At 43.9% G+C, this 27,800-nt stretch overlaps 2 protein-coding genes across 9 annotated transcripts in view; both read right to left on the bottom strand.

The window, feature by feature from the left end:
- LOC101158260 (protein kinase C-binding protein NELL1) overlaps window positions 1–27,800 on the bottom strand; it is a 603,730-nt gene that overhangs the window by 323,462 nt on the left and 252,468 nt on the right. The window lies entirely within an intron of this gene.
- On the bottom strand, window positions 652–6,728 carry LOC111946924 (sterile alpha motif domain-containing protein 3-like). Of its 2 annotated transcripts, XM_078945002.1 has the most exons (6): window positions 4,366–6,728; window positions 3,300–3,364; window positions 2,193–3,126; window positions 1,949–2,101; window positions 1,664–1,753; window positions 652–1,388 (listed from the first exon to the last, which is right to left on the bottom strand). In XM_078945002.1, the coding sequence occupies exons 3-6, from the start codon at window positions 2,733–2,735 to the stop codon at window positions 1,083–1,085; spliced, it is 1,092 nt and encodes a 363-aa protein (XP_078801128.1). In that variant the 5' UTR covers window positions 2,736–3,126; window positions 3,300–3,364; window positions 4,366–6,728; the 3' UTR covers window positions 652–1,082. The 2 variants fall into 2 exon arrangements, with proteins under 2 accessions (XP_078801128.1, XP_023808099.1); XM_023952331.2 differs by having other exon boundaries at window positions 3,300–6,728.

Genomic DNA, 27,800 nt, shown 5'->3' with positions numbered 1-27,800 from the left:
TCTTTCGTTGCCGGTGTGATTTTTGTTCTGCCTTAATATGTCTCAATTTCTCCCCTTAATTCCAGGTGTTCTTTTCTTACAGGAAGTGTTATTTTGATTGTCTTTGCTCTCTTTTATATTTTTATACTTTTTATACTACACTGAAAAAAAAAGTATGTTCGATTTACTTAATTCAATAGTGGACAGTGGTTGCACACAGATGTTTTGCTTTCACAGCAAGTTAAACGATCAAGTTAAATTAACACAAGTAAATGTCATTCAACAAAACTGATTATTTTGTGTTAAAAATATGTGATTGAGACATGTTACCACAATGTAATTTGAGCTCTTGGATCAGTTTAATTGGTCACAATCTCATCACTTTATTTCAACACTATTCAGTAATGTTTACTCCAAAACTATCTGCTTACTTAAATACAACTTATTGTTCATATTACAATTTTGAATTCTATCCTAATGTCAAATACATAAGACCTTTAAATTAAATATGTATTGTTTTTTCTAATATAACTGCCTGTAAGAACTAGTAATATTTCAAAACAATGATGCTACCATTAAAAAAAATCATTAGTTATTAAAATAAATCATTTGTACAACTGCAAATACCTTTCTGTTAACATTACTCATTTTTACTCAAATAAATGACAAAAATTAACAGTTGCATGTCAAAGCTTTATTTCAAAAGCCACAGTACAAAAAACAGTCAAAAATACAGCAAGTGTCCAAAATTTCAACACTGGTATTGTGACATCTTGATTCAAAATAGCCTTAGAAGTATTAAAACTTTTTTTTTAAAACTAAAACCTTTTCAGATTGTGTACAATCATCCTTTTGTCACTTGGAAAAACTAAATTGAAATACAATGCCAATCAAACAGAAAAAACTGGCACTACTTTTCCATGGCAGATAAACAGTTATAACCATCCCACATAATAAACACTACACTGAACAATGTGATGGTTTTTGGGTTGCTGATCATTCACCTAGAAATTGAATGTCCAAAATGGAAGAGGGCGTATGTGAACTATAACTGTCCTCTTACCTTTAGTTAAACATGTGACCTGCACAACAATGATCTTTCCTTATTGAAGTTTTGTCTTTAAGTTTTGGGCTTTTCTCGAGAGTTCAGTCGGATCCAATTCCATGACCACCTTTTGAATCACCTCAAAAGTGTAGCGGAGCTGTGCCGGGTAACTCATGTTGAAGCAGTAAAAAAGTTCAAACAGCATGGCTGTTGCAAGGGCCACATTATCCAGGTCCTGAAGTATCACCACACCTTCGATGATGATGCCAACATCAGGAAAGTCCTTGCCTGGTGTCTCCTTGGCAACATAGACTCCCGCTGTTGTTTTCTCAATGGCACTTAGAGTGGAGACGTCAGTCATGTCCTGGGCAAAGAAAATATTTATTGAAGATTGCTTTTTTTAAACTGATCTTTTGAATGCAAAAGTACTCATGCTATAGTTTAAACATGTGAGCAGCATAGTAAATTATTGTTGCGGTAGATTCCCCGCCATCAATAGCACATTTGGGAGGAAAAATAAAATCGACAACTTCTAGCTCAAATGAATAATGTTAAGCTTTACAATAGTTTTTAGGATCACAGAGTGCACTGAATACATTTAAAAATGTAGCAAATCAGTAATCTACTTATAACACTCACCATGTACTCATGCACCAAGATGTCAGGATTCTCATTCAAATAGAGGCAAAGTCCTTTAATTAGGGACTCCCTTCTAGCATCCACGTCATCCTTAAGAAATACAAAAGAAAATACAGAAATTTGAACTCAAGTTTTCAATAGACAGTGTATGCGCGTTAAAAATGACAGATCATCAGTACTCTCAGGTAGAGGAAGTCGTGATTTTGCAATGGATTTATTTATACAAGTCTTGACTGCAATTTACACTTGATAGTTAAAAAAGTTTGATAATTGACAAGTTCTTACCATCATCCTGTCTGTCATGTCTTTCAACATTTTGCCCTGCTTCCCTGATCGCTTTGAAAACACTCTCAGCAGACTTTCAGACAGAAAGTCAAGCTGCGACAGAAACCTTGACTGTAGAGGCATGGTTGTAATGCGCTTGAACTCTGCGTTTATCTGAAATAACATTAATAAGCATTATCAAGCATTGTCTTTAGATGAACACATCCTCTACGACAACTTGTCGAGGCTTAATTTTTTTAATTACCTCTGCTGGATCAAAAAGAGCTGGCCATCTCTCTTGTAGCTCGCTGATCATGGGAGCATCATAAATTACTTCTTGTCTTCTTAATGAAAAGGTTTTGTTCATTTTATCCTTTATTGCATCTCTGTTGTTGCGCTTCTTGACATCTGAAAGAAGTTCGATCCTTATTGTCTCAAGGGACTGTTCACTTTCTCCAAGTGGAAAAGGGGGACAGTAATCCACTTCACCCCTCTTTGGTCTCTTAACATCATAAGCAGGAGAACATTTCTCCGCTGGTTTATGTTTCAAAGCATTCACACATACCTCAGGACATCCTACTTTCCTGAGATGTGTGCGGTAGTTTGACAATTTGTATTTGAGGCTCATCTTCCATCCTGCATAGCCACTGGGTGAGCCCTTTTCTTTTAAACATGGATGCCTCAGGATGAGTGCCTCTGCAACTTGGTCAAACTTTCTGTCTGTGGGATATACTGTGTGTTTGACTACCTCCTGGATCAACCCTTCCAATATGTCAGACTTCAGCTTTGGATCAGGAATCAGCAGCATCCCATTTTCTTTGAAAGCTACATGGGCCTTCTCCAACTTAATTTCTGCATCATATGTAAACCGAGGAACAAGGAACAAATCTGGCCATGATGACCGTGATGAGACACAAGATCCTTACAGGGACACAAGTGGCAGCTATAAGTACATCTCTCTGAATGATGGTGACTAGTTTTAATAACATGGCATCTATTCAAATGAATTAATAGTGCATTCCACGTTCTAAAAGTGCATGGACAGCTTTCATGAACACATGGAATACGACTGTTTTTTCCATAATGCACATGTCTTACTCGATAATGCTTCAGAAGGTGGGACCTACTTTGAAAAACTGAAGGGCAGGCCTTGCATTGCCACATTCACTCTGTCACTGGAACACTAGTAGCACTGTTCACTGTAAAGTGGGAAACAAAACATGATTAACTTATAGTGAGGACAAAATTGTAATTGACTCAAAAATACATTCCTGAGATAAACATAACTCATTTGTCGCTAATTTGCAAAGCAACTTAAAGTAGATGTAATGCATTGAAAGCTTTAAAAGCAAATACAACTTCTTGCTCTTACCACAAACACTTGAGCCCACGCCTTTCAGCTGACTCCAGGTGAATAGATGACTTGAGTTTGTCAATCTGAAGCAAAACAGGGGAGGAGTAATTAAAATAATGCAGCCAACTAAGTAAGCACTTAGCAAGGACAGAGTTTTAGGGCCACACAGAACATTTGTGTATTATTTTTTTGTTGTTGTTGTGTATGTAACTGTTGCCATGACTTCCGGGTAACGCAGCATTTTTTAGTAAACGTTAAGTTTTATCACAACCCAGCAGTAGCGTCTCATTCTCAACATAACAAGATTGTATTAGAAACTGCATTTATTAGTGAGAAGAATGACACTTTGACTTTATTCTCGAAATTAACTTTACTGCTCACCGCTTGATGACCGTAAACGCAAGGGAGCCGCTCAGCTCCACTCCAGGGACGAGCTGCGTTCGTGTTTGAGACCCCGCGTCCAGAGAAATTAGCTGGTGGACAGACGACTCGGACCACGGCTGGATGAGGAGTCTCTTCACTTTATTTGTCCACGATTTACACTCGGCATACAGTAGATATCCAGCTACAAATTTTCAGTCTAGCTACGCGCTCCCGTTCTCTCTCGCTTTCACGCTCAACCCACCCCTTTTCTCCGCAAGGGCTACGACACTCTTACATTATATTTTGACTTTATTTCGAATATAATCTTGACATTTCGACTGTTTTTGCTAAGTGAGGAAGAAAAATATCATCCTAATGATCCTCCACAAAAATAAATTTCAGCGTGGCCCCAAAATTTCGTCGTACTTAGCAGACGCTGTTCGATGTAAATCTCTCCAAACACTAATGTGCCGGTAACACACAATGTAAACCTCGATTAATTGAAGAAAAAAAAAAAATCACACAGAAGACCAAAATATGTTAGGAGCGCCGCAAAAATGTGACGACGCGGTTGACCGCTCCAGCTCAAAAGACAAATTCAAATAAAACAGAGTGATAACGTCATCTTATTTCAACGTTAACGTTATGTAGTCACTCCTGAGACATTAAGCTACATTTGACTCAGATTTTGTCACAATTCATTTAGAAATTCAAGACTTACCGGGAAAGTTGCGGTGTGACGTATCGTACCACGAGGCATCGGATTTGACTGAGATGGTTGCCTTCTTTTTCCAACAATCCTTAGCGCGCGAGATGAAATCCCGTGCGGTATCCCGATAATTAGTATTGCAACATAACCGAGTTGCTTCATTCCAAAGTGATGTGAACAAATCCATGTGTAATCTCTTCATTTCATGTAGATTATACATTATACAGTCACATTTCACTCGAAAACATGTAGAAATTGTTTTAAATGCACCAGATATGCTTAGATTAATCCAAGAGACGGTTGTCTCCTTTTTTTCAGTGTATAATATACAAGAATGTTTCTGTCTGAATGTATGCTGATATGTTTTGATTGTGTAATGTGATAATGTGTTTTTATTTTTGTGTGGCCTCACTTCATGAGGCCAAGAGAGGGAACTGAAGGAAATTATATTTTTGGTCCTCACTTTAGAAGGGTTTCTCTGTCTTATTTTATTACGTTTTCTGTTTTATCTATATTACTTGAAGTTTTAGTTTCATAGATTAAGTGTGTAGAACTGTGTGCATCCTGACTTCATTGACCTCACATTCCTTAGGATGTTTCACGGACAACAGCTGTCAGTCATTCCCCTACAGAGGAGGGGGATGTTGACCTCTCGGGCATTGTTCAACAGCAGTCATCAGAAATGTCTAATCTAAACCACGAGGAATAGATTATAGCTGTGAGAACTTCTCTAGATGTCCGGTTCCAGGGAAGAACAAAAAGGTTGATCTTTAACCAGGGCTCTCCATGGATTTCTTGCTGTCAATCTGATTTGTGGTGGACAGGAAGGGACGGAGTTTACTGCAACACTAGGTGTCCCTTTAAAGTCATTCCCTGAGGAGAGGAACTGGTCACGGAGAATGACCCTCTACGATTGGCTGAAGGAGGAGACGGATCATCGATCAGCCAATGCCAGTGTTCCAGGGCGGAGATTCGACGTCATGTTTTCCGCGGGAGGAGGAAACCCGAATTGTCTTTAAAAGTCTGAGCAGAGCATAATTTTATTGTCTTCTTCTCTCTTGTGGCCTTTCATGTAAAACGCCTGTAACTTCTTGCGTTTTGAAGGCCTTCTAAAATGAGGACCCAGATCTGTTTTAATTCTGTCTTAGAACTTTTGTTAGGGAATAAACCTTCTGTGACTTTATCCGGCTGAATCTTGGTCTTATATCTCTCCCGACTAATAGAACATGCGTGGAAAAATCTCAGAGCGAAAGATATTTTCCTACAGTGGCAGCTCAGCTTGTCACGGTTAAATTCTAATCCGATCTTTGATCCGATCAAGATATTTTGTACAGGTAACCGCTGCTAATGTTTCCCTCTGCAGGCAATCCTCCTCCCTTGAAATTTTATTTTGTCTGTGCCTCTTAATAGTTATTATTTGGTTTTAATTTATGGGTTTTTATTCAGGGGCATCAGAGGCACATTTTGCTGCTTTGTTTGGCTTCCTTTATTTCATTGCTTAACAGTTGCGTCCAGCCAAGGCCATCTTCCAAAAGTCTTGGCCTCACTGTGCATGCAGATGCACTCACACCTGCCTGCTGCCATTCCTGAGCAAGCTCTGTATTGGTGGCACTCAGATCCAGATGCTGAATCCTCTTTAGGAGGTTATCCTGGTGCTTGCTGGACTTTCTTGGGATCCCTGAAGCCTTCTTAAAAATAAATGAACCTCTTTCCTTTAAGTTCTTGATGATCCAATACATTTTTGATTTAGGTGCAATCTTAGTCACAAAATAATCACCTGTGAAACCATTTTTATGCAACGCAATGATGGCTGCACGTGTTTCTTTGCAGGTCACCGTGGTTACCAATGGAACAACAATGATTTAAAGCATCACCCTCTTTTCAAGTCTGCCACTCTAACCCAATCAGCTTGAGAGAATGATCTCCAGCCTTGTCCTTGGCAACAATCTCACCTGAGGTCTTAGATGACCCCACCCTTACATTGACGTGTTCTCCTAGTATAGCACAAGGGTTACCAAGACAATGACTGAAAGGATCTCAGCAGTTCTTTATTGACAGCAATGAAATGCAGTGGAAAGTATTTTTGGGGGATTAAGTTCTTTATCATGGCAAAGAAAGGAGAATGCAATTCATCTGATCACTCTTCATAACATTTTGGAGTATATGCAAATTGCTATTAAAAAAAAACTTACAATAATTTCCGGGTTATAGAGCGCACCCAATTACAAGCCGCAACCACTCAATTTCACAAATTGAGCTTCCTTCATACATACATAAGCCACATCAGTGTACAATCTGCACGCATTAAGAAACACAATCAGCCTGACAGAGCATGTCCTGACTCCAGGTCTCAGGCAGATTTTGACCTCACTATGGGAGGAGTCAGCATCAGCTCATGTATTTGAACATGCCCACATCTGCCAAACAGCATGCACCTCACTTCTGTTCACAAGTTCCTCAGTTATGTTTTTTTTTGTTTAGTTTAGTTTTTTTACTTATTGACAATTAAGGTATCATACATAAAATTACAAACAGTAACCATATATTCAACATTACATCGCTCAGTTATGATGAGGAAATTTACACCCGCGATTCCCCATTTCCCATGAGTCTTAGGGGCTTAAGGCAGGGCTAACCCCCGGGTCGCCACACTGTTGTGGTAGTTTGTGGTAGGAGGGGAGAATGGGAGAGCAGCTCTCCTCTTTGCTTGTGTTGCGGCAGCAATATGGTAGTAACAGGGCTGGTTAAAAAAAACGAACCAGTAAAATAAAACAGCGGCGACTGAAAAGCGCGCGCCTCTGCGCAGCGCGTGCGCCAGAAGTTTCCTTCCACAACAGTGACACACTGTTGCTCCGCGGAGGCCTCTGCGCTCTCGCCCCGCGGGCTACTTGTCTCCCCCTTCCTATCTTCTCTGACACCCCTCGCGAGGGGGGGCTCCAGAGAGGAGCGCTTCGTCCCCGCTGTGTCCGGTCGCTGCGTGCGGCTGCCGGTGGACGGAGCGAACCGTGTCCGTGCAGAGCAATCGGAGTGAATACGTTTTGTGTATGAGGGGAGGATGCGTCGTTACGTGTGGGAGCCTTCAGACTGCCATCTGTCCCGCAGCTCTATATGAACGAGCAGCAGGAAAACATGTCTCCAGCTCACACAGCGGCTTTGGGGCGGCGTGAGCTTTTCAATGTAAAATTCCGCTCAGTCCTTAGAAACTGTTCAAACGATCACGTGGATTTGTGTTTCCAGTCGTGTCCCGACAAAATACAGGCTGATGTTAGTCCCACATATTTACGTTCAGCCAAGCTGCAGATTGCGGCATCTCCCGCATGGATTTATGTTCATTAAAGGCTAAATGTTGTTAGCGCATGTTAGCCTTCTCCTAACCGTTCTTCCGGCTTCGTTCTGCCACAAAAAAAGCACTGACCACACAGATTAAAATTAAAATGATGAGCGAACAGGCGCTTCATAATAATCATAACAATAATAAAAGCACGTTCAAAAAATCATCTCGTATATTACGGAGCTGCTAAATAGATTATCTAGTGTCACTGTGACTGAGGTAAATTCACTCCTGAGCATGCGCTGTTCTCTCCTTCACGCAGCTGACCGGCTTTTCCAAACACTTTGGTGATGGTGGATTTTTTCACACTGCTTTTAACGATTGCTTTTAACTTGAAAGCTGCATCATATTGTAGTGGCGGTCACATGCACGTTGGGTCTAATGGCACCAAAGGATTCTGGGATGCGGCTGGGCATGCGTGTTTCTTTTTGTTGAAGCATGACTGAAGTGTCTAAGACCTGAAGTCAGGTCCATGCTGTTTGGCTGCTTAGAGGTGTGTTGAAAAATAATTAGCTTGTTGCTTGAAGTTGGAGCACGCATTCAGCCTATGCTCCAAGACCGAAAGAACGATCAAGGCAACCGCCAAATAAATCCACGAATTAGCCGCGTTACTGAATATGCCGCAGGGGAACGAGTACATCAGAGGGACGGCTCATGTTGCCTGTGTTAGCGGCAAAGTCAGAGAAGCCAGACTGAGATGGTTTGGACATGTTCAGAGGAGGGATAGTGGATATATTGGTAGAAGGATGTTGGAGATGGAGCTGCCTGGCAGGAGGGCAAGAGGACGGCCAAAGAGGAGATACATGGATGTCTTAACAGAGGACATGAAGTTGGCTAATGTTAGGGTAGAAGATGTCCATGATAGAGTGAGGTGGAAAACGATGATTCGCTGTGGCGACCCCTGATGGGAAAAGCCGAAAGAGAAAGAAGACTGAATATGCCGCAGGGCTGTAGGGGCAGGACAAAAGTAGCGGCTTATAGTCCGGAAATTACAGTAAGCAGCAACTTTTCCAATTTCCAATTTTTATGTAGTTCTCAAAATCTTTGGCCACAACTGTATATGCTTATCATTGATCATGCCTACAGTGCCCCCTTTAGGTGAAAATAAGAATTCAGCCTAATATTTGGAAATTGTGTAGAAAAATTACTATATCTCCTGTAAACACTGTTTAAAGTCTTTTGCAGATGTGTGTGCAGTTTCAGAAGATTACGTTGTTGTTGTGAGGCCATGACTTGGATGTTGGATTACCGAATACGACGTCTTGACGCTTACTTTGTTCGAGGCGGGTGGTCGAGGCGACGCGAAACGGCTCAAGCAGCGCGTTGCTCGTGGGGCAGTCGCATGTGCTCGGGCCCGCTAAATCCTACTTATATCTTTAATTTCAGTATGTCTCCGACACTGTGAAACAGTAAAGAAATAATGTTATGGAGCAAATGGTTACTGTACCTAATTTTGTTCACCTAATGACTTTTTGTTAGGCATGTATAACCATTCCAATCCAAACTCAGATATGACTTATCAAAACTGTTATGATTCTTTAATGCAGTTATGCGACACTTAATGCATTCTCAGTTTATGTTCCAAAAATGCTAAATCTAAACTGTGACTCACTGAATACAAAGCAGGAACTTTGCATTCCGGAAGCATGGATTATTATAAGATGTGCTTAAGTTTGCCCTGAGCAAATTTTAGGCCTGAATTGTGCCAGTTCTATAATTAAGGATCTCTGTTCCTTCATGAGTCACTTCAACAGATCTGTGTAAATGAGATTAAAACATTTTACATCAAGACTAGCACACTATATGGCTGCAATGAGAAGCGCACATTCCTATAAAGGGAATCAAGGGGTGCAAACCTGCCCCAAAAGGTGCTTTATTTAAAGAATTTCCTAAGAGATATCATTTGGCTTGCACTGATGTGGTTTTTGTTTTTCACTGTTGAAATGTCAAAAGACAAAGGCCATGCCCAAATGACATACATGCTACAATAATTTGATCAAGTTTGTCAAGATGGGGCTTCCTTTCTGACAGCAAAAGGCAACAATTTGAATTTGGTAGTTGGAACAGCACAGGTTGCTATAGATACAGCTGCACTCTAATGTCAGATTTATTGCTTTTACATGAAGCATTGCTGGACTTCAAAAACATTAAAAACACCATTAAAATGGATTCGTTCGAGTAAAGCTTTCTTTTTGCAGATGTAATACTGTACAAAAAAAGTTTTTGTATTTTTTATATATACAACAATTAATCAACTTCCTTCTAAGTGATGCTCGTGGCTTCAGGCAGTTATGGTGGAAATGTAATCAGTGTCTTGCTGTTTCTTTTCCATGTCAAACTCAGAGCCCTGTACTCAGGAGGCTATGCAAGCTGGTTAATAACAAGAAAGGCAATTAATAATTTAAAACAAATCCTACAAGGGTCTGAACAGAAATGTGCCTGAATGCGGCAGAGTTCTGTGCACATGCAGCAGCCTGTTTTATAGAGTAACATGACAGCATTCACCTCAGATATTAGACAATGGAAGAAAACTATTGAAATGCTTATAAATATCTTATATAGCAGCTGAGGAGCAAAGGAGTAGGTGGGAGGGGCAGAGCTGGGGTAGATTCCTTCAGCTGCTGCTCTGAAGTCTAGTATTGTTGCACTGGCACAGGAGCAAACCCGTGTTTAGCATTGTGCTTTTAGTGCGTGTGGAGCACAGCATGAAGTTACAGGAGGTGACAAGAAGGGCAAATCAATGTGAGCAGCTCTAAGAGGAAATATTTCAAGGCAAACAACACAATTGGAGAAATTCTGTGAATTTCCTCTGACTAGCATGTAAAAATAAATAAATGCAGCAGAATATAAAGTGGCAAACAAATGGCCAAATAGCAGAAAGCAAAAAGTGAAAAGTACGGTTCCTGGCCTTAATTCAATTACCTTCTGGGATGGAAAAGTAAAACAGATACAAATCCTTTTCCATAGGTTTTATCATGGTCAGAACCCCAAGGTGAGGATGTACAATACAGAGCTGAGTTGTGAACACTTCACTCTTGAGCGCTGTACAATAAACACCTCCAGGAAAACAGCAGCTTTACACTGATGGGAAGAGAAAAGAAGGCGATAAAGAGGTTAAATGAGAGCATAAGAAGGACATTCTGTCTCAAGTGATTCAGGCCAAGGACTCACAAAAAAGCTTAACAGTGAAATTTCTCCAGGTCAGAAACGTTTAAAGAAAAACACAGAACATCCTCAGCATCCCACAATGTTCAATTTTAGAAACATTTATGGTGAGCGACTGTCCCAAAAAAGGCGCCATTTCTGAGTTTTCTAAGATGTTTTTGTCTAATTCGAGGGTGAATTAGCCCTAGTGGCTCCCTGGAGCATTTTCAAAAATGTTTGAAAATGTAAAAAGGTGGGGGATAGAAATATATTTATTTTAATATGGTTTCTGTAAGAGGAAAAACAAGACACAAACATTATTAACGTTTTCCAATGCCGTAGGAATGCGTAGAAAAAAAACTTTTTAACGCCAAGCAGATACGTTACTTGCAGAGGACAAAACGGGAGCCAAAATGTCTGGGAGTTGAGCTGTCAATCAATTGGCTGCGCTGGAGATATGTCCGTGTCCCATACAAGGCACATCTCCAAACAGTTCCAAGGAGGAGCAGGCAGAAAGCTTAGCTGAGAGCATAAAATCTCATTTCTGGCATTACAAGCCCCTTTACTGAAAACATGCACCACATAGAACATTGCACAGGAGTCATCAACCTCTCCCCCTTCCACACTCACGGTGCAACAAAAAGAAACAAACATAACAGACAGAATAAACTAAGGTAGAACAAATAAACTGCCATGTGAGAAGAAACGTGGGCAAACAGAAACGCTCAAAATGCGCATGACCGCCACTAAAATAATACTTTTTTTTTAAACTTTATTGTACAAAACAAAAGTTTTTGTTACAATACAAAACACAAATTTACAAATTAAACTTCAGATATGCCAGGGGAGCATTCTTTTGTTCGAATCCTCAAAATAAAAATGACATCGAAAATCGGATTTCTTTATTACATTTCTTTAATTTTACCAAAGCATGAAACATAATTCATTGATATTGTAGCGACCCGGGGGTTAGCCCCGCCTTCAGCCCCTAAGGCTCATGGGAAGTGGGGAGTTTCGGGGTAAAACCTTGAGTGAGAGTGTTGTGAATTGAAGTGACGTCCATGCTGTTTTGGCTGTTAATGTGTGCATGAATGAACGGGCTTGATCCTGAAAAGGATTTATGGCAAGATTACTGTTCATTTCAACATGAAACCCTCTGAAATCGTGTGGTGTATGGGCACAGACAGTCCTCCAATGACAATACTAGGCTAGCATTTTGGCTTTATCTTCCCCGCTAAAGTGACGGACGATATTATATCGTAATGAAGTTAAACTTGCACAACAGAGCAATCACGTGACGCGTCCTCTCTGCAGAATGCACTGCAGGGCAAATAAACACTTAATCGTTAATAATGCTCATTATATGCTTTAAGCAACTTAGTCATTTTGATAGCAGGCTAATATAACTAATATAGATACACATTGCATGTGTTGCCTTCATTATGAGGCGTAAATAGGGCTTTTAATATTTTGCGGCTCCAGACATATTTGTTTTGTTTTTTTCGTCCAATTTGGCTCTTTCAACATTTTGGGTTGCCGAACCCTGGTCTAATTCAAACGAAAGTTCAGAATACAAAGTAAAGGCTCGGAAAGAAGAAAAAAAATTACAAATGAGGAATGGTAAATGGTAAATTGCGTATACTTATATAGCGCTTTTCTACCAACAAGGCCTAAAGCGCTTTACAGTAGGAGATCTTTCACCCAGTCACATACACATTCACACACTGGTGGCGGCTCCGCTGCACTAACACTCTCATATGCTAAGTGTTTTGTGTGCACTGCCCCTTTAAGGCCCGTTCACACCGGGACGATTTTCGCTGACGTTTAACGCCTTGTGACTAAACAAAGGGCACCAATGAGAGTGTGCACACCGACGCGAAAAAACGCCACGCGTCAAAGCGTCAAAAAAAAAAAACGCCTCGGGTTCGTTTTTTTTTTTTTTTGACGCCTCGCGTCGAAATCTATTCGACCAATGAGAATGGCGCTTTTGCACACGTGTCTGGAGCTTCTGAAGTTACAGTAAAACACAACTTGGGGGCACTCAAACACAAAACTTCCTTGCTGAGCACACATACCAGCGAAGAAGATAGACGCCAAGTAGCGTCTACACAGCCGCGGAGAAATAATGACGGACATTCTAAAATATCCCCGAACCAAGCACCAGTTGGAGCTACTGGTGCTTGAAATATTGATGTTTTCTTTGTATTATTCTGATCGCCTAGGTGTGAACACAAAAAACGTGGCGAAAAACGCTAGCGTATAACGCCTAGCGAATATTCGTCCCGGTGTGTACGGGCCTTTAAGAAGCTCATTAGCAAGCTCAGACCATGAGGAGCAGAGCAGAGTCGAAGTCCCGACAGAGGAGCAAAAAAGAGTTGAAGCCACGCCAGACAAGTTGCTGTGTTTTGGTGATGTTCTAAGTTTAAGAAGGCATTCCCTGTAGGTGTATATTTTGTCTAAAAAACAGACTTATTTTGGAGTTGTACATTTTTATAACATTTTGAACATGTCCTGTATTCATACAGTTTCACACCTGCAATATAAAACAGAAGAATACCCATGTTGGCGTCTGTCATTCCTTGTGTGGAGGTGTTTAACTGACTGGATAGTGGGAAAGGCTTCCATGAGTCCAGAACAGTGAAAAGGGAGACAGTTCGACAAACTTCTCAACCCCGGCTGCCATCCCTGTTCCAGGATCAGCTGGACACACGCAGCAATATCAAGTTGGTACAAAGACACAGCAAATCAACACAAACTATGGAGGAAGTCGAACTATAAGTTAGATCTGTGGCTGCACGATCGAGCAGATCTTCAGCGCCGAGCGTAGCATTAGCCGCGGCTACAGCAAGTGCCAAAGCAGAAGCCGCACAGGCCAGAGCCGCATTTCCAAAGAAAGAAATAGAGATTAAATTGGAAAAAGCCAGACTAGAAGCAACACTTCATGCATTGGAAAAGGAAGGTGAAGCACAAGTTGCAGCTGCAGAGGCAGAAGTAATGGAAGCTGCAGTTGCTAGTTTGGAAGCAGCAGATCATTCAAGTAATTTTTTCCCAGCAATACATGTGCAGGAGCGGCAATTTATTAAATTACAGAATATTAAAAAAAATAATATAAATAATTGATACCTTATTCATCCCACAATGGGGAAATTCTTCTCCGCATTTGACCCATCCCCTGGGGGAACGGTGAGCTGCAGCTGAGCCGCGCTCGGGAGGCAGTAGCGTTAAGGGTCTTGCCTAAGGACCCTCACTGAGTGATGTTAATTGCTCACCATTGATGTGGTAATTGCCCAGTTCCATTGCTCATTCCCCTCCGGGAATCGAACCCTGGATTCCTGCATTGTAGCCTCTCACCTTACCAACCGAGCTACCCAAAAAAGATCCTATGATAACGATTGCCATGGTCTGCCCTCTGCTGGCCACTCCAGTGACACAAATGAGCTGGCAAAGTTTCTAGTGAAAAGTCAGCTTTTAAGATCTGAGCTTGACAGATTTGATGACAAAGCAGAAAATTACTGTCATGGAAATCGTCATTCATTCACAACATCGAAACACTTGATCTTCGAGCAGGAGAAGAAATAGATTTACTCATTAAATCATTGGGCCCAGAGTCAGCTAAACAGGCACGTCGCATTAAAGCAATGAACATACGGAAACCATCAGTTGCCTTGTAGCATATTTGGGACAGACTAGAAGAGACCTATGGCTCCCCAGAAGCTATAGAAGGCGCTCTCTTTGTCAAACTTGACCAGTTTCCTAAAATAGGTCCACAGGATAATCACAAGCTAAGGGACCTTAGCGATTTATTGTTTGAGATTAATTCAGCCAAACAAGAGGGATATTTAAATGGACTGTCATATCTTGACACTGCAAGGGGCATCAGTCCAATCGTAGAGAAGCTTCCATACGGTCTACAGGACAGATGGATGATGGAAGGCTCACGTTACAAAGAGGAGTATAAAGTAAGTTTTCCTCCCTTCACGTTCTTCATGCAGTTCATCCAAACCAAAGCAAAGGCAGGAAATATTAAATAGCTAAGTATCAATTTCTCCCCCAAACTATCAGAACTGGTGCAGCTAAACCACACCCCATTACTGAAAAACATACAGGATGATCTAACACGCTGGACCAACCTGCCTCTGTCCCTTATGGGCAAGGTAGCCACGGTAAAAATGAAAATCTTACCCAAAGTTAGTTATCTATTCTCAATGATTCCCACACAACCGCCATTAAAATGGTTCAAAACATTAGACTCATCCATATCTAGCTTTTTATGGAACAATAAACCTGCAAGAATCAGTCTAAAAACTTTAAAATCTACAAAAAGCTGTGGAGGCTTAGAAATACCTAACTTCCACAAGTTCTTTCTTGCAAATAGATTACAATACATCTTAAAATGGTTAAAAAATAATCCAGAAACCAACTCATGGTTAGACTTGGAACAGGCGTTATGTGGAAATGTCAACCTGTTAGATCTACCATTTATTAGCCAAACAGTTAAAAAACAGGATTGTTTTCAAAGTATTAATATAAACACCACTTTAACAGCCTGGTGGGAATTTCTCAAAATATCAAAATCATCAATTCAACCGTGCAAAATGACACCCATCTGGAACAACCCAGACATCCTTATAAACAAAAAAATGATCCACTTCCCAGCTTGGCAAGCAGGTTGCATAAAACAACTAGAGCATGTAATTATTAATAGAAGATTCATAACTCCCCAGGAACTTCAAGACAAACATGGACTAAATAACTTCTTGGAATATCAGCAACTTAAATCAATTATTACTAAAAAGTTTAAATACAGAGACAACGATTTAAAGCTACCAGATGTAGTTACCACTCTGATTAATTTCTCAATGAATAAAACTATCTCCAAATATACAAACTTTTTTGTAATTTAGATAATAATATTTCACTTCCGACAACAAAATGGGAGGCGGATTTGAGCATCAGCACAGATGAAAGCTTCTGATCAGAACTTTGTCTAAACACCTTTAAACTGACAAAAAGTCCAAATCTGCAGCTAATCCATTTCAAAACTCTTCACAGAATTTACTACACTGGACCGAGGATGTTCAAGATGGGTTTCAGTAACTCAGACATTTGCGAGCACTGTGACAGTAATCTACCCGAGAGTTACATGCACGCACTGTGGTTCTGCACGCCTGTCCAGGCTCTCTGGCAGCAGGTATGTGCCGATCTATCAGTCTGGCTTAAGGTTTCAATCACGGCTTCACCGTCACTTTGTGTGCTTGGTGACATGAGTGCCATTGATATAGAAGGAGGATTAGTATCTATCATTTTCATAACTCTTTGTATTGCTAAAAATAACTATTTTAATAAATTGGAAAAACAAGAAAAATATAAATATAAGTCAACACAGAAATCTGCTGCTTGATCATATCAGCTTGGAAAAAATGTCAGCCCAAAGTTCAAGTAACTTTGAAAGAATTCAGTCTCTCTGGTCTCCCATAGCCAACTCCATGACTTAGGGGGTGGGGGGGCCTGGTCGTCGCTGCTCCTTGCCCTTCTGCCGTGGTTCGGGGTGGGGGTCGGGGCCTCCGCTGCCTGGCGGGGGGTGGTGAGGGCTCCGTTGGTCGGGGGGTCGAGTCCGGTGCCTGGATGGGGTGGGCTGGGGTGCTGCGTGGTCTTCTGGGCTTGGGTGTGGGGGTGCGTGGTGGTAGGGGTGGGGGTGGGGGGTGGAGTGGTGGTCTGGCTTGGCTTGGGGGGGTGGTCCCTTTGTCTGTGCTGGGGGGGTTGGCGGGGGGCCCTGCTTGGGGGGGGTAGCCCAGCGGCACTGGATGGGATCGGCCCTTCCCTGGCTCTGGGACGGGACAACCCTCTTGGGACCCCCGGTCGCTCTGGGTGTCATCCGCTTCGGCTGCGGGGTCTGGGGTGGGGGGCTTGTCGGCCCTGTCCTGTGGGGGGGCGTTCTGGGGGGGAGGGGGAGCCCACTATTGGTACGGGACATGGGGGGTTGACGGGTCGGGGTCTCAGCTGAGGCAATCGGCGGTTGCCCAGGCCGTTTGGCTGCCTCGGTCCCGTCGAGGCCTGACCAGAGCTCTTCTAGGGCCGGCGTTTGGGGGTGGGGGCCTGGACTTGCTCCGGGGGGGGGCGACGCTTTCTGGCTCCTCTCTCTCTGTGTGGGGTGGGCGGTGCTGGGCCTGGGGTGTCGGCACCTCCGGGGATGGAGCCCCTGGGCTGGGTGGACCTGGCCCCTATGCTGGGGGAGGACAGCTGTTTGACCACCGGGGGACAGTCTACTAGCTGTCCCCAACTTACCCCCTTCCTCATATAACCTCCTATCAGGGTGAGGGGTGGGGGGTTTAGCCTACGATTCGCCTTGGGGGGGGCTACTTGGCAGTGGCCCCCCTCCTATGGTTGCCGTATGGAGTGGGCCCCCCCTCTTTCGATTTTATTTGCACCTTAGACATGTAGGGCCGTTGGTGGGGGGGGGGGGGGGGGTGCTTGGACATCACTGCCAGCAAGCAGCAGCAGATGCAGATGTTTTCCTGGCACCCTACCCGCCAATTTTAACTGCACCCCCCTTAGTACACACACCCCTCCCCCCTCAATATATACATTCCAACATAAACACACACACATGCACACACACACCCTCTCAAACACACATACCAGCACACACATTTTGCAATGAAGGTGGGACCTAGGACCATCCGTCCCCTACCCCTTCCGTGGTGGGGGGTACGGGGCCCTTAGCAACAGCGGCCGTGTCCCCTGGGTGCTTGCTTCCTGGGCCCGGCGGTGCTCTCTCCGCTTAGGGAGGGGGTTCACATTACACCTGAGCCGGGGGTGTCCGTGTCCCTGGGGGGTGGGTTCTGGTCCATGCCCCTGAGCACTGGGCCCCACCAAATTTCCAACTGTGGCCGAGCCTGGTCGGGCCATGTTTACAACACCCCTTAGGGGCCCCCTTTTTCCCCGGGTTGCCCCCTTCCTGGGCGGAGGCGGCGGGCCCCTGCCTTGCTCCTCCCTGGACCAACTGTGGGCCGGGAGGGTGGCTGCCTGGAGTGCAGAGCGGGTCTCCCTTGGGGGGTCCTGGCTCGTACCTGGGGTTGGGGCGGGGGGATGCCCGGAACTCCTGGGTGGTGATGGGGTGCTCGTCTGGGGCTGTGGGCGTCCTTCTCCGGTGGGGCCCTCCGTTGGGCTCTCCCGGCGCGGCGGGGGGGCTGCTCTCCTGGTTGGGCTGAGGCGGCGCTCTCTTTCCCCCCGTGCCTCCCTGCTCTCTGGCTCTAGGGGCCTCGCGGCGGTCCTGCTGGCCCTGGCCTGGGTGGCGGATTTGGTCGCCCGTGGGGCGGTTGTTCCCTGCCTGCTCCCGTGTGGCATTGGGGGGGTTCCGGCTGCCGCTGCTGCTGCAGCGGGGGTGTTGGTGTGGGGATGGCTGGGCACTCTCCCTCCTTCTTTTCACATTCCACCATCCATTTTAGAAGAACATAAACACTCACCTGAGCACAGGTGTTAGCTCACCTTTGCACTAATAGTTTGCGTGATAGAATGAATGAAATATTTCACACTAGTTGGTTTTAAGGCATAAGTATGCGTGTGAACACTATCTGTTTTGTGTACATGTTGACTTGTTGACATGTGGACATTTTTACAGCTAGCAGGTGTGTTGATAACATTTGAGTGTGTGTGGACAGGCCCGGCCCTTTTTTTTACTACGTTTGAACCTTACCGTAATGATAAACAATCAGTAAACTTGTTGCTTTATGCTGCTTCATGGTCTTATCCCCCCTCCCCCCCTATTATCACCCTCCTACCCCTCCTCTCTCTAACATCCCTCTCTCTTCTTCTCTTCTTTCCTTTTCCGTCCGGTCCAACACCAAAGATTTTCAAACATGGTTGAAATTAATAAAGTTTGGCCTCAATTACAAAAGGGGTTTATTCAGACATACCTTTGGTTTGTCTGAAGATTAATAACCCCTATTGTTAAAGTAAAATATGTCCAACACAAGAGGCCCTCAGTTCTCATCTGCCTTCCCAGCTGTTGGACAGGACAAGTTAAAAAAATAAAAATAAAAAAACAAAAACAAATAAGAGTGGTATTTGATTCCAGTGCCCAGTTTGCAGGTGCCTCACTCAATGACATACTGCTTGCAGGTCCCAATCTAACCAACAGTCTACTTGGTGTACTAGTGAGGTTTAGAAAGGATAAGGTTGCTGTAACTGCAGACAGTCAACAAGATGTTTTACTGCTTTTTGGTAAGAGAAAATTGCAGGAATGTCTTGAGATTTGTGTGGCACAAAGACAACCATCCAGAAAAGGACACAGTGGACTACAGAATGTGTGTCCATGTTTTTGGAAATAGCCCCTCCCCTGCAGTAGCAACTTATGGCCTGAGAAAAGCAGCAGAACAAGGTGAAGAAAATATGGGGCAGATGTGCGTCACTTTGTCGACAGAGACTTTTACGTGGATGACGGTTTAAAATCTCTTCCCACTGAGCAGGAAGCCATCGATCTTGTCAAAAGAACCCAAGAAATGCTTGCAGCATCAAACCTCAAGCTCCTCAAAATAGCTTCCAATAAAGCTGAAGTGATGGACGCTTTTCCAGTAGAGGACAGAGCGAAAGATCTCCAGGCTCTGGATCTGTTCAAGGATGAACTTCCCGACCAGCGAAGCCTTGGCATTAAATGGAACATAATGTTTGACTATTTCACTTTTCACATTCCTCAGACAGACAAACCATACACACAAATAGGGGTTCTGTCAACAGTTAATAGTGTTTTTGATCCTCTCGGGTTTTTGTCTCCAGTCATTATTCAAGGCCGGCTTCTCCTCAGAGAACTTTCACGCTGAGCTACCTGAAGACATGAGAGGGAGGTGGATTGAATGGCAGCATTGAATGGCAGCAGTCTCTTCAGTGCCTCAGAGATCTACAAATTCCACGTACGTACACTAACATCCCATTCTCCCAAGCCAAACATGTGGAGCTGTGTATCTTCTCAGACGCAATGAAAGCAATATGAGCAGTTGCTTATCTCAAAGTTACCGCTCCTGATGGCAGAACAGAAGTTGGCTTTGTCCTTGGAAAGACACAACTGGCCCCTCGACCGGAACCTACAGTTCCACGCTCGAACTCTGCGCAACAGTAATGGCTGTGGAAATGTCAGAAGAGATAATCGAAGAGATTGATTACCAAATACACCAGACTCACTTCTACACTGACAGCAAGGTGGTTTTGGGTTACATCAATAACCTGTCGAGGCGCTTCTACGTTTATGTAACCAATCGTGTCAGACGCATCAGAGAGTCAACAATACCTGAAAAATGGCACTTTGTCACGACCGCTAAAAACCCTGCTAACCATGGTTCACGCTCCGTTCCAGCCTCAGAGTTGCAGAATACGTCGTGGTTAACAGGCCCACCCTTCCTGCACAGCTGTGCTGAGACCCAATCAGAACGATATGATCTACTGGACCCAGATAATGATGCAGAGGTGCGCCCAGAAGTAAACACTCTCTGCACAAATGTCACAAAATCTGGATTGGACACAAGACGCTGTGAACGTTATTCTTCATGGATGTCACTGAAGAGAACTGTGGCAAACTTGATTCACATCGCACAGTGATTCCGAGACCAGTGAAAAGTGTTCTGGGTGGCATATCTGCAAAACAGCCATCACATGTGAACTGCTGGAGAAAGCTGAAAATGTAATCATAAAGAATTTCCAGCAAGAAACTTATCCAGATGAAATCAGATGTTTTGCAGCAAAACAAAATCTGGCCAAAATGAGCCCACTGATAAAGCTTAATCCCATCATTGGAAAAGACGGCCTTCTGAGAGTTGGTGGCCGCATTTCTCACTCTGGCTTGGAAGCAAAAGAAACAAGACTTATCATTTTGCCAGGAACCCACCACATAACTACCCTGCTTGTGCAACACCATCATGAAAGGGTCAACCATCAAGGCAGGCACTTCACCGAAGGAGCAGTCAGAGAAAGTGGCTAGTGGATTGTTGGAGCTAAAAGGTGCCTTGGGAAAGTTATAAACAAGTGTGTCTCATGCAAAAGTTTAAGAGGGAAGTTTGAGGAGCAATTAATGAGTGACTTACCAACAGAACATCTTAAAATGGAGCCCCCTTTTACTTACATGGGTGTTGACATCTTTGGCCCCTGGGAAGTGTTTTCAAGGCGTACAAGAGGAGGACAAGCAAACAGCAAACAATGGGCTGTGCTATTTATCTGCTTGTGCGCTGAGGCGCTTCTTTTCTCTGAGAGGCCCTGCAAAGCAGCTACGCTCTGACTTTAGCACTAATTTTATAGGAGCTCAGAAAGAAATCACAGCTTCAGTGTCTAACCAAGACAAGGTGCGACAGTATTTGCAAGAGCACAAGTGCACATGGGTATTCAACCCTCCTCATTCATCCCATATGGGTGGAGTATGGGAATGTATGATTGGCATGGCAAGGCGCATACTGGACAGTTTGTTGCTACAAGCTGGGCATTCTCAGCTCACCCATGAAATCTTGTCGACGCTGCTTGCTGAAGTCACGGCTTTGATCAACGCTTGCCCAATAGTGTCAGTTTCATCGGACCCGGAGCATCCACACATTCTGTCTCCTGCCATGTCGTTCACACAAAAATCTGCAGCTCTTCCTCCAATTTGTGACGACATTGACCACAAGAACATGCTTCAGAGTCACTGGAAGCGTGTTCAGTTCCTCGCTGACCACTTTTGGAGCAGGTGGCGGAAGGAGTACTTGTGCACCCTCCAAACTCGCCAAAAATGGCATCACAAAAAGACTGAGATCAAAGAAGGAGATGTTGAACTTCTGAAAGACAAACAAGTCAGAAGAAATGAGTGGCCCATTGGAATCATGATCAAGAAAGTTGCAAGTGAAGATGGAGTTGTGAGAAAAGCGGAGGTTAGAGTTGCTAACCAAGGGACTGTTAAGACTTATTATCGACCCATCTCTGAGATGATTCTGTTGTTACGTGGTGACGTATGAGTTAGTTTAGTTGTGGCATCCTTAAGATACCAGACGGAGAGTGTTTTGGCTTTGCCATAATGTTTTTGTGTGCACTGCCCCTTTAAGTAGCACATTAGCATGCTCCGCTCAGAGCATGAGGAGCAGAGCAGAGTCGAAGTCCCGACAGAGGAGCAGAAAAGAGTTGAAGCCACGCCAGACAAGTTGCTGTGTTTTGGTGATGTTCTAAGTTTAAGAAGGCATTCCCTGTAGATGTATATTTTGTCTAAAAAACAGACTTATTTTGGAGTTGTACATTTTTATAACATTTTGAATATGTCCTGTATTCATACAGTTTTACACCTGCCATATAATCGGAAGAAAACCCATCTTGGTGTCTGTCATTCCTTGTGTGGAGGTGTTTAACTGACTGGATAGTGGGAAAGGCTTCCATGAGTCTAGAACCACTCGAGACTAAAATTAATACAATTCAGATGGTTAATGCTGTAGAAAATGTATGTTTTAATATCTTATTCTTTATTATTTTACAGCTTTATCTTTAGTGTAAAGTGAACTCATTTTGAACTCTTTTAGGACTTATTCTCCAGTGACCTTCACTTGTGCTTTGTAATTGCAGCAGCAACTAGGACTTCTTTTTGCAAATCTAGGAGTTACCAGAGACGCAATAAATATGTCATGGACTACATTTCTACTATCTGGGTTGAACATCTTATCCTTGGGAAAGTGTTCAAATTCGTGTTCTCATGTGGAGGTTGGAGCCGACCTTCACCCTGGATGCAGGTAATGGAACCTAAGGTTATCCAGGAATGATTGATGGGGACTCTTTTCATCGATGAACTGAGTGCATCCATCTGGTCCGACGGCAGGGAGGAACGAATCCAGAGGCTCATACTCCAGCTATTGGCCAGAGGAAGCAGGCGGGCTATCAGCTGACGAATCAGAGCGACCAGAGGAGGAGTTTCAACACACATGTTTAAAAGACTGTTTTGGTACTTCTCTGTTGCTCTCAAGAAAATCTGCGAGTAATTCGCATGTAACTTGTGCGTCAGTAGGTCTGAACTTGGGAATCCAGATATATCTGCATTAGGCCTGCACAATATACCGCAAATTTATCGTTATCGCGACATCAAGCTGTGCAATTTGCATACCGCAAAAGACGGCGAAAATCGCAATAAATGGTTACCTCAAATGTGCAAAAACAAACTCATGGCAGCCTGAAATAGTGAACAAATGAAATTAATCCCTTTATGCATTTAACCAATCGGAAGGACCCGTTTACCTTGTTGATCAATCAGATGGAGCCCTTTTATGTTTGATGTTTGCCTCCTACGTCGACAAGGGTCATTTGGAGTATAATTTTTAAACTGTTGCAGTGAAATGTAAATGATGTTTTTGGTTGATTGATTTGTTTTTATACCGCAAATTATATCGTTATCGCGATATTGATTACCAATATCCCATATCACGAGTTTTCCTCATATCGTGCAGCCCTAATCTGCACTAATGTTTTAATCTGTGCTAGAACTATTGTCAGGGAAATAAACTTTGTGTATTTTTAATCTGGTTGAATCCTTGGTTTGCTTTACCACTCTCGACTATCGAACATGCATGGATGGAAAGAACTGAAAAGTGAAGATTTCTTTCCTACAATTTGTATATATGCAACATCAGTAGATTTAAATACGTATAGCAAAAATATACCAATGTTTGCCTCAAATGTATGGAAACTAAAGGAACATACTTCTACTGTTCTTGGGAATGCAAAGGTATACAAACATTTTGTGAAGAAGTTACAATAAAGAAAAACTGTTTAAAGCAGATCCCACTGGAGCCAAAGTTTTTTTTAATTCAGGTATATTTCCAATAATACATAGCTACAACAAAGGGGAGAGAGCGTTTATAAATCTCAGTTTGAGTCATGCAAAAATGTGTGTCAAATGCTGGAAAAACACAGTCCAAGCATGACCCAATGGTTCCAACACATTTTGTCAGGGGTCCCTTTAAGAAGACTTACATATATTTTAAAAGACATAGAAGAAGAATTTGAAAATATATGGCAACCCTTCATACATTTTGTAAAGAATATGGATCCTTTAGTAAAGAATGTTTTTTGGATGGTATAACAGACCTCCTTTTTTACTTTGAAGTTTCTTACGTTTGTATTCATAGTTTTGTCAATGTCTAAGGTGAGTAGGGCTGCAGCTATCGATTCTTTTTGTAATCGATTAATCTAACATCTAGCACAATCTAGCACTTAATCGATCGATTAATTGAGTAATCGGATAAAACGATTTGTGTGTGTTTTTGAACAATTAAAACAAATAATGCATAACAAAAATGACGTGGTTATAAAATGAACAAGCATTTGATTTTAAAGATCCGCTCTGATACAAATTTTACTTTTGGTGTTTTTAAGTTGGTCTTGAGAAGTGGCGCAGCGAGAACATTTTGTATGGGGGGGGGGGGGGGGGGGGGGGGGGGGGGGGCAGAAGACTTTGAAAGGGTGGCACAACACCAAAATGGAAGGCCATAAAAAATAAAAGAATCAGAAAAACATATTTGATCATTATCATTGTTTATATTTCGTGTAAAAAATAATGCTTTTGTTATTTTTGCAATGTTTAAAAAAGCCTTGCGGTCCGCCGAAAGGCGAGCTACCGCCTGTCCCAGCCCCTGCCTATCGGAGCCCCATCCGCGGCCCGCGCTGGTCGCCGCGGAGGGGGCGCGGAGCGGTTGACGCCGCCCCTCGCTCGCTGTGCGCGGGTAAGGCGTCGGGGTTCCAGCGGCAGTGTTGCCAGATTGGGCGGTTTTGGTTCTAAATTTGCGGGTAAAAATGGCTTCGGCATAATTTGGGCGGTTTTAGGGTCTGTTCGGCGGGTTTTTTCCACTCATGAATATATAATAGCGGAGTACGTTAGGCTGGGTGGCTGTTGAAGTCTTATGTTCTGAAGCTCCGTAAACGCTCCAGGCAGAGACGCATAATGGGTTCTGTCATCTAACCTATTGTTGGGGGTTTGCTGCCCCGCCCCTCCTCTCAGAAGTTGCGTTGTTTGAAGCTGAGACCACGGTCGCGTGTGGGCGGAGTTACGAGCTAACATTATGGTCTGATCGCTGCATGTCTGTGTGTATCGATGCATGGTAGAGAATGTGGAGAATGTGGAGAGATCAGGTTTAATATTTTGGAGAGTTCTACTTGGTAATCATGTTTTCCATGCTGAGTTCATGAGATCAACCCAGAAAGTCTCTGAATCCGACGCCCGTGTTTCCATCTCTCTGACAGTTTGAAGCCGACGCCCCTCCTCCGCCTCTCTACCTGCTTTTCCGCTCCACCTGTTCATATCCTCTTTAGCTCAGAGTTGTTTTCCACCGCGCTCCTCCAGTGTGTCCAACACAGAGAGCGCAAAATACGGTGATAGGAGCATGTTGACACGGTCGGTAGTGCTGCGCTTGCGCCAAAGCGCAGCACAAGGATGGAAGAGGTTATACATTGGTTATAGCGGGTTAAGAAAATGAATGGAAGAAGGCCGGTCCGCTGAAGAAGTATTCAATACTGTACTCCTTTTATCAATAGTCTGAACTATCTTTGATTTTGAGAAATGTTTTATTTTGAAAAATCACCGCATCGGGTACTTAATCAGTCCAGTAGGGGAAAAAAATCTACAAAAGCTGTATATTGTAACGATCAAGCCGGACCGTCACTTTCGTGGGGTAGCTAAAGCCAACTGCTAATTTAGATGGCTTCATTGGAGAGCTGACCGTGCCCCATACACCGCACAACCCCGATCAGTCTCAAGCAGAAATAAACAGGAAGAGAGGCAAAATCTCCTTTTGAGCATCTAGCCCATTTATTCCAGCACTCCCAAACAGCCCAAACAGCATGGAGGTCACTTCAGTACACAACCCTCTGACTCAAGGTTTCACCCTAAAGCTCCCCACTTCCCATGAGCCCTTGGGGCTGAAGGCAGCGCTAACCCCCGGGTCGCCACACTGCCCTCACCTAAGAGGGTTAGTGTCCCCACAACCCTCACATAACTGCATTACTGAATAACACCACACAATTAGCAAAACACAGGAACACACTGGCTGAAGACTCCGTCGCACAATCCTGGGTTTCGACCGCCACCGTGTACAGTCCTCCTCTTAACTGGCTGGGTTAGCACATCTGCAACTGACACAGTTCCATGCCAGTATGTGCCCAGCCAGGAGAACCAGTCCCCGCCTCCGTGGAAGCACCGCCATCAGGGTGCACGTCACCATGGGGGAGCAGACTCTCTCCAAGTGAAGAACTGCACACCAGCAGTAGAAGGTCCCCCAGGCATCCCAGGCAATCGTCGTCGTCACTATGGCGGCGAGACTCCGGCTGCTGAAGGGTCTGTTTCATCAAACCCTCCTCCCCAAAGCGAAGCTCTGCTGTCCGCGCTGACAGGTCTCGCAGCTCCGCAGGTGGGAGGTCCAGCAGTGCAGCGCCCTCTAACGCCAGGCCTGGGTGTGTGAGAAGTCCCCTTCGGCGTCTAGCCCTCATGGCCGGTCGCCAGGTTGACCTGAGCCAGGTGTGGTTCCAGCGGTGTTGAACCATTACGTCGTGAAGGTTCAGCTGGGCTGCGCACCGTCATCACAGTCTGGTCCGGATGTTCTAACGTTGGTGCCGGGCAGGGCCAGGCTGCGGATGACGGTGGGTGCTCAATCCATCAGGGTGGTGTTATCGCCCTTACTCCTCCCTTGCCCCAGACTGCCACCAGGATCAGCTGCTCCGTCTCATCCTCCATGGCGATGCTCTCCATGGTGTAGCAGCGGCTAAGCATCCCACTCTGACACCAATGTAACGATCAAGCCGGACCGTCACTTTCGTGGGGTAGCTAAAGCCAACTGCTAATTTAGATGGCTTCGTTGGAGAGCTGACCGTGCCCCATACACCGCACGACCCCGATCAGTTTCAAGCAGAAATAAACAGGAAGAGAGGCAAAGTCTCCTTTTGAGCATCTAGCCCATTTATTCTCGCACTCCCAAACAGCCCAAACAGCATGGAGGTCACTTCAGTACACAACCCTCTGACTCAAGGTTTCACCCTAAAGCTCCCCACTTCCCATGAGCCCTTGGGGCTGAAGGCAGCGCTAACCCCCGGGTGGCCACACTATTGTTGTTTCTCCCAATCATAGATAGATAGATATGATTGTGCTTTTAGACTGGACAGGTAGCTGTGAAAAAGCCCCCCCCCCCCCCCCCCCCCCCCCCCCCCGTTGGGCGGGTTTTTGCGGGGTCTGGCGGTTTTCAGATGACTTTTGGGCTGGAAAACTGTGACTCTATCTGGCGGTCGCGCAGATGTCTTCTGTTCAGATGCTGAATGCTGTATGCCAGCTCTATTATGCAGTGGAGACACTGCACCTTGTTCTCTTCTTTATTAATTTATTTATTATCTGTAAATCACATAAACATTTGCATATTGTGAACAATTTGAATTGTTAATATTGGAAAATTACCATTAGTACACTGTTAAATTTCTCAAAAAATAATTTTGAAGTATTAACAACATAGAAAGAAAGCATACTAAAGTCATATGATTCCCATAGGTATAACTAGAAAAGAAAAAAAGGTGTATTTTGTTAGATGAAATCTCTGTACCTCCATCAAAAGTCTAATAACTCTCAGGTGTTTTTCTGTTCCGAGTACAGCTTCTGCATTCCAGTGAGTCTTGTTCCTAAATAGAGCAGTCTTTTTAGCTTTGATGTTGCACTTCAGAGTATTAAATACCTCTCAGTGGAGAGGGAACATGCCTTTCTCGTTAAATCTTTTCCTTGTCAAGCCCAGACAGACCAAACCAACACTGATCAGTGGTGGCTCCCAGATCTGCCTAAAGCCTCATTTAGCCTTACGTTGTTTTAAGATGAAACATCCTGTGACAACCCCCCACTGTCTGCATGCTGCCACCTTCAAAGGCTCAACTCTCTCTTAAGCAGTCGCTTCCACTTTAAAATCTTTCGTGTCCCAAAACTACACCACCATGCAAATCAGACAGAAGATCCTAA

The sequence above is a fragment of the Oryzias latipes genome, chromosome 3 (genome assembly GCF_053564925.1).
Source record: "Oryzias latipes strain Hd-rR chromosome 3, Olatipes_Hd-rR_3.1".
Lineage (NCBI taxonomy): Eukaryota > Metazoa > Chordata > Actinopteri > Beloniformes > Adrianichthyidae > Oryzias > Oryzias latipes.
The sequence above is the reverse complement of the archived record's forward strand: the minus strand, read 5'-3'. Positions and strand labels throughout refer to the sequence as shown.

Excerpts from the sequence above, each read along its gene's own strand:
- LOC111946924 (XM_023952331.2), bottom strand. The coding sequence starts at position 2,735 with ATGCTGCTGATTCCTGATCCAAAGCTGAAGTCTGACATATTGGAAGGG. Across the intron at positions 2,102-2,192 it reads CTCTTTTTGATCCAGCAGAG|ATAAACGCAGAGTTCAAGCG; the intron begins GTAATTAAAAAA and ends ATGTTATTTCAG. Across the intron at positions 1,754-1,948 it reads ACATGACAGACAGGATGATG|GATGACGTGGATGCTAGAAG; the intron begins GTAAGAACTTGT and ends GTATTTCTTAAG.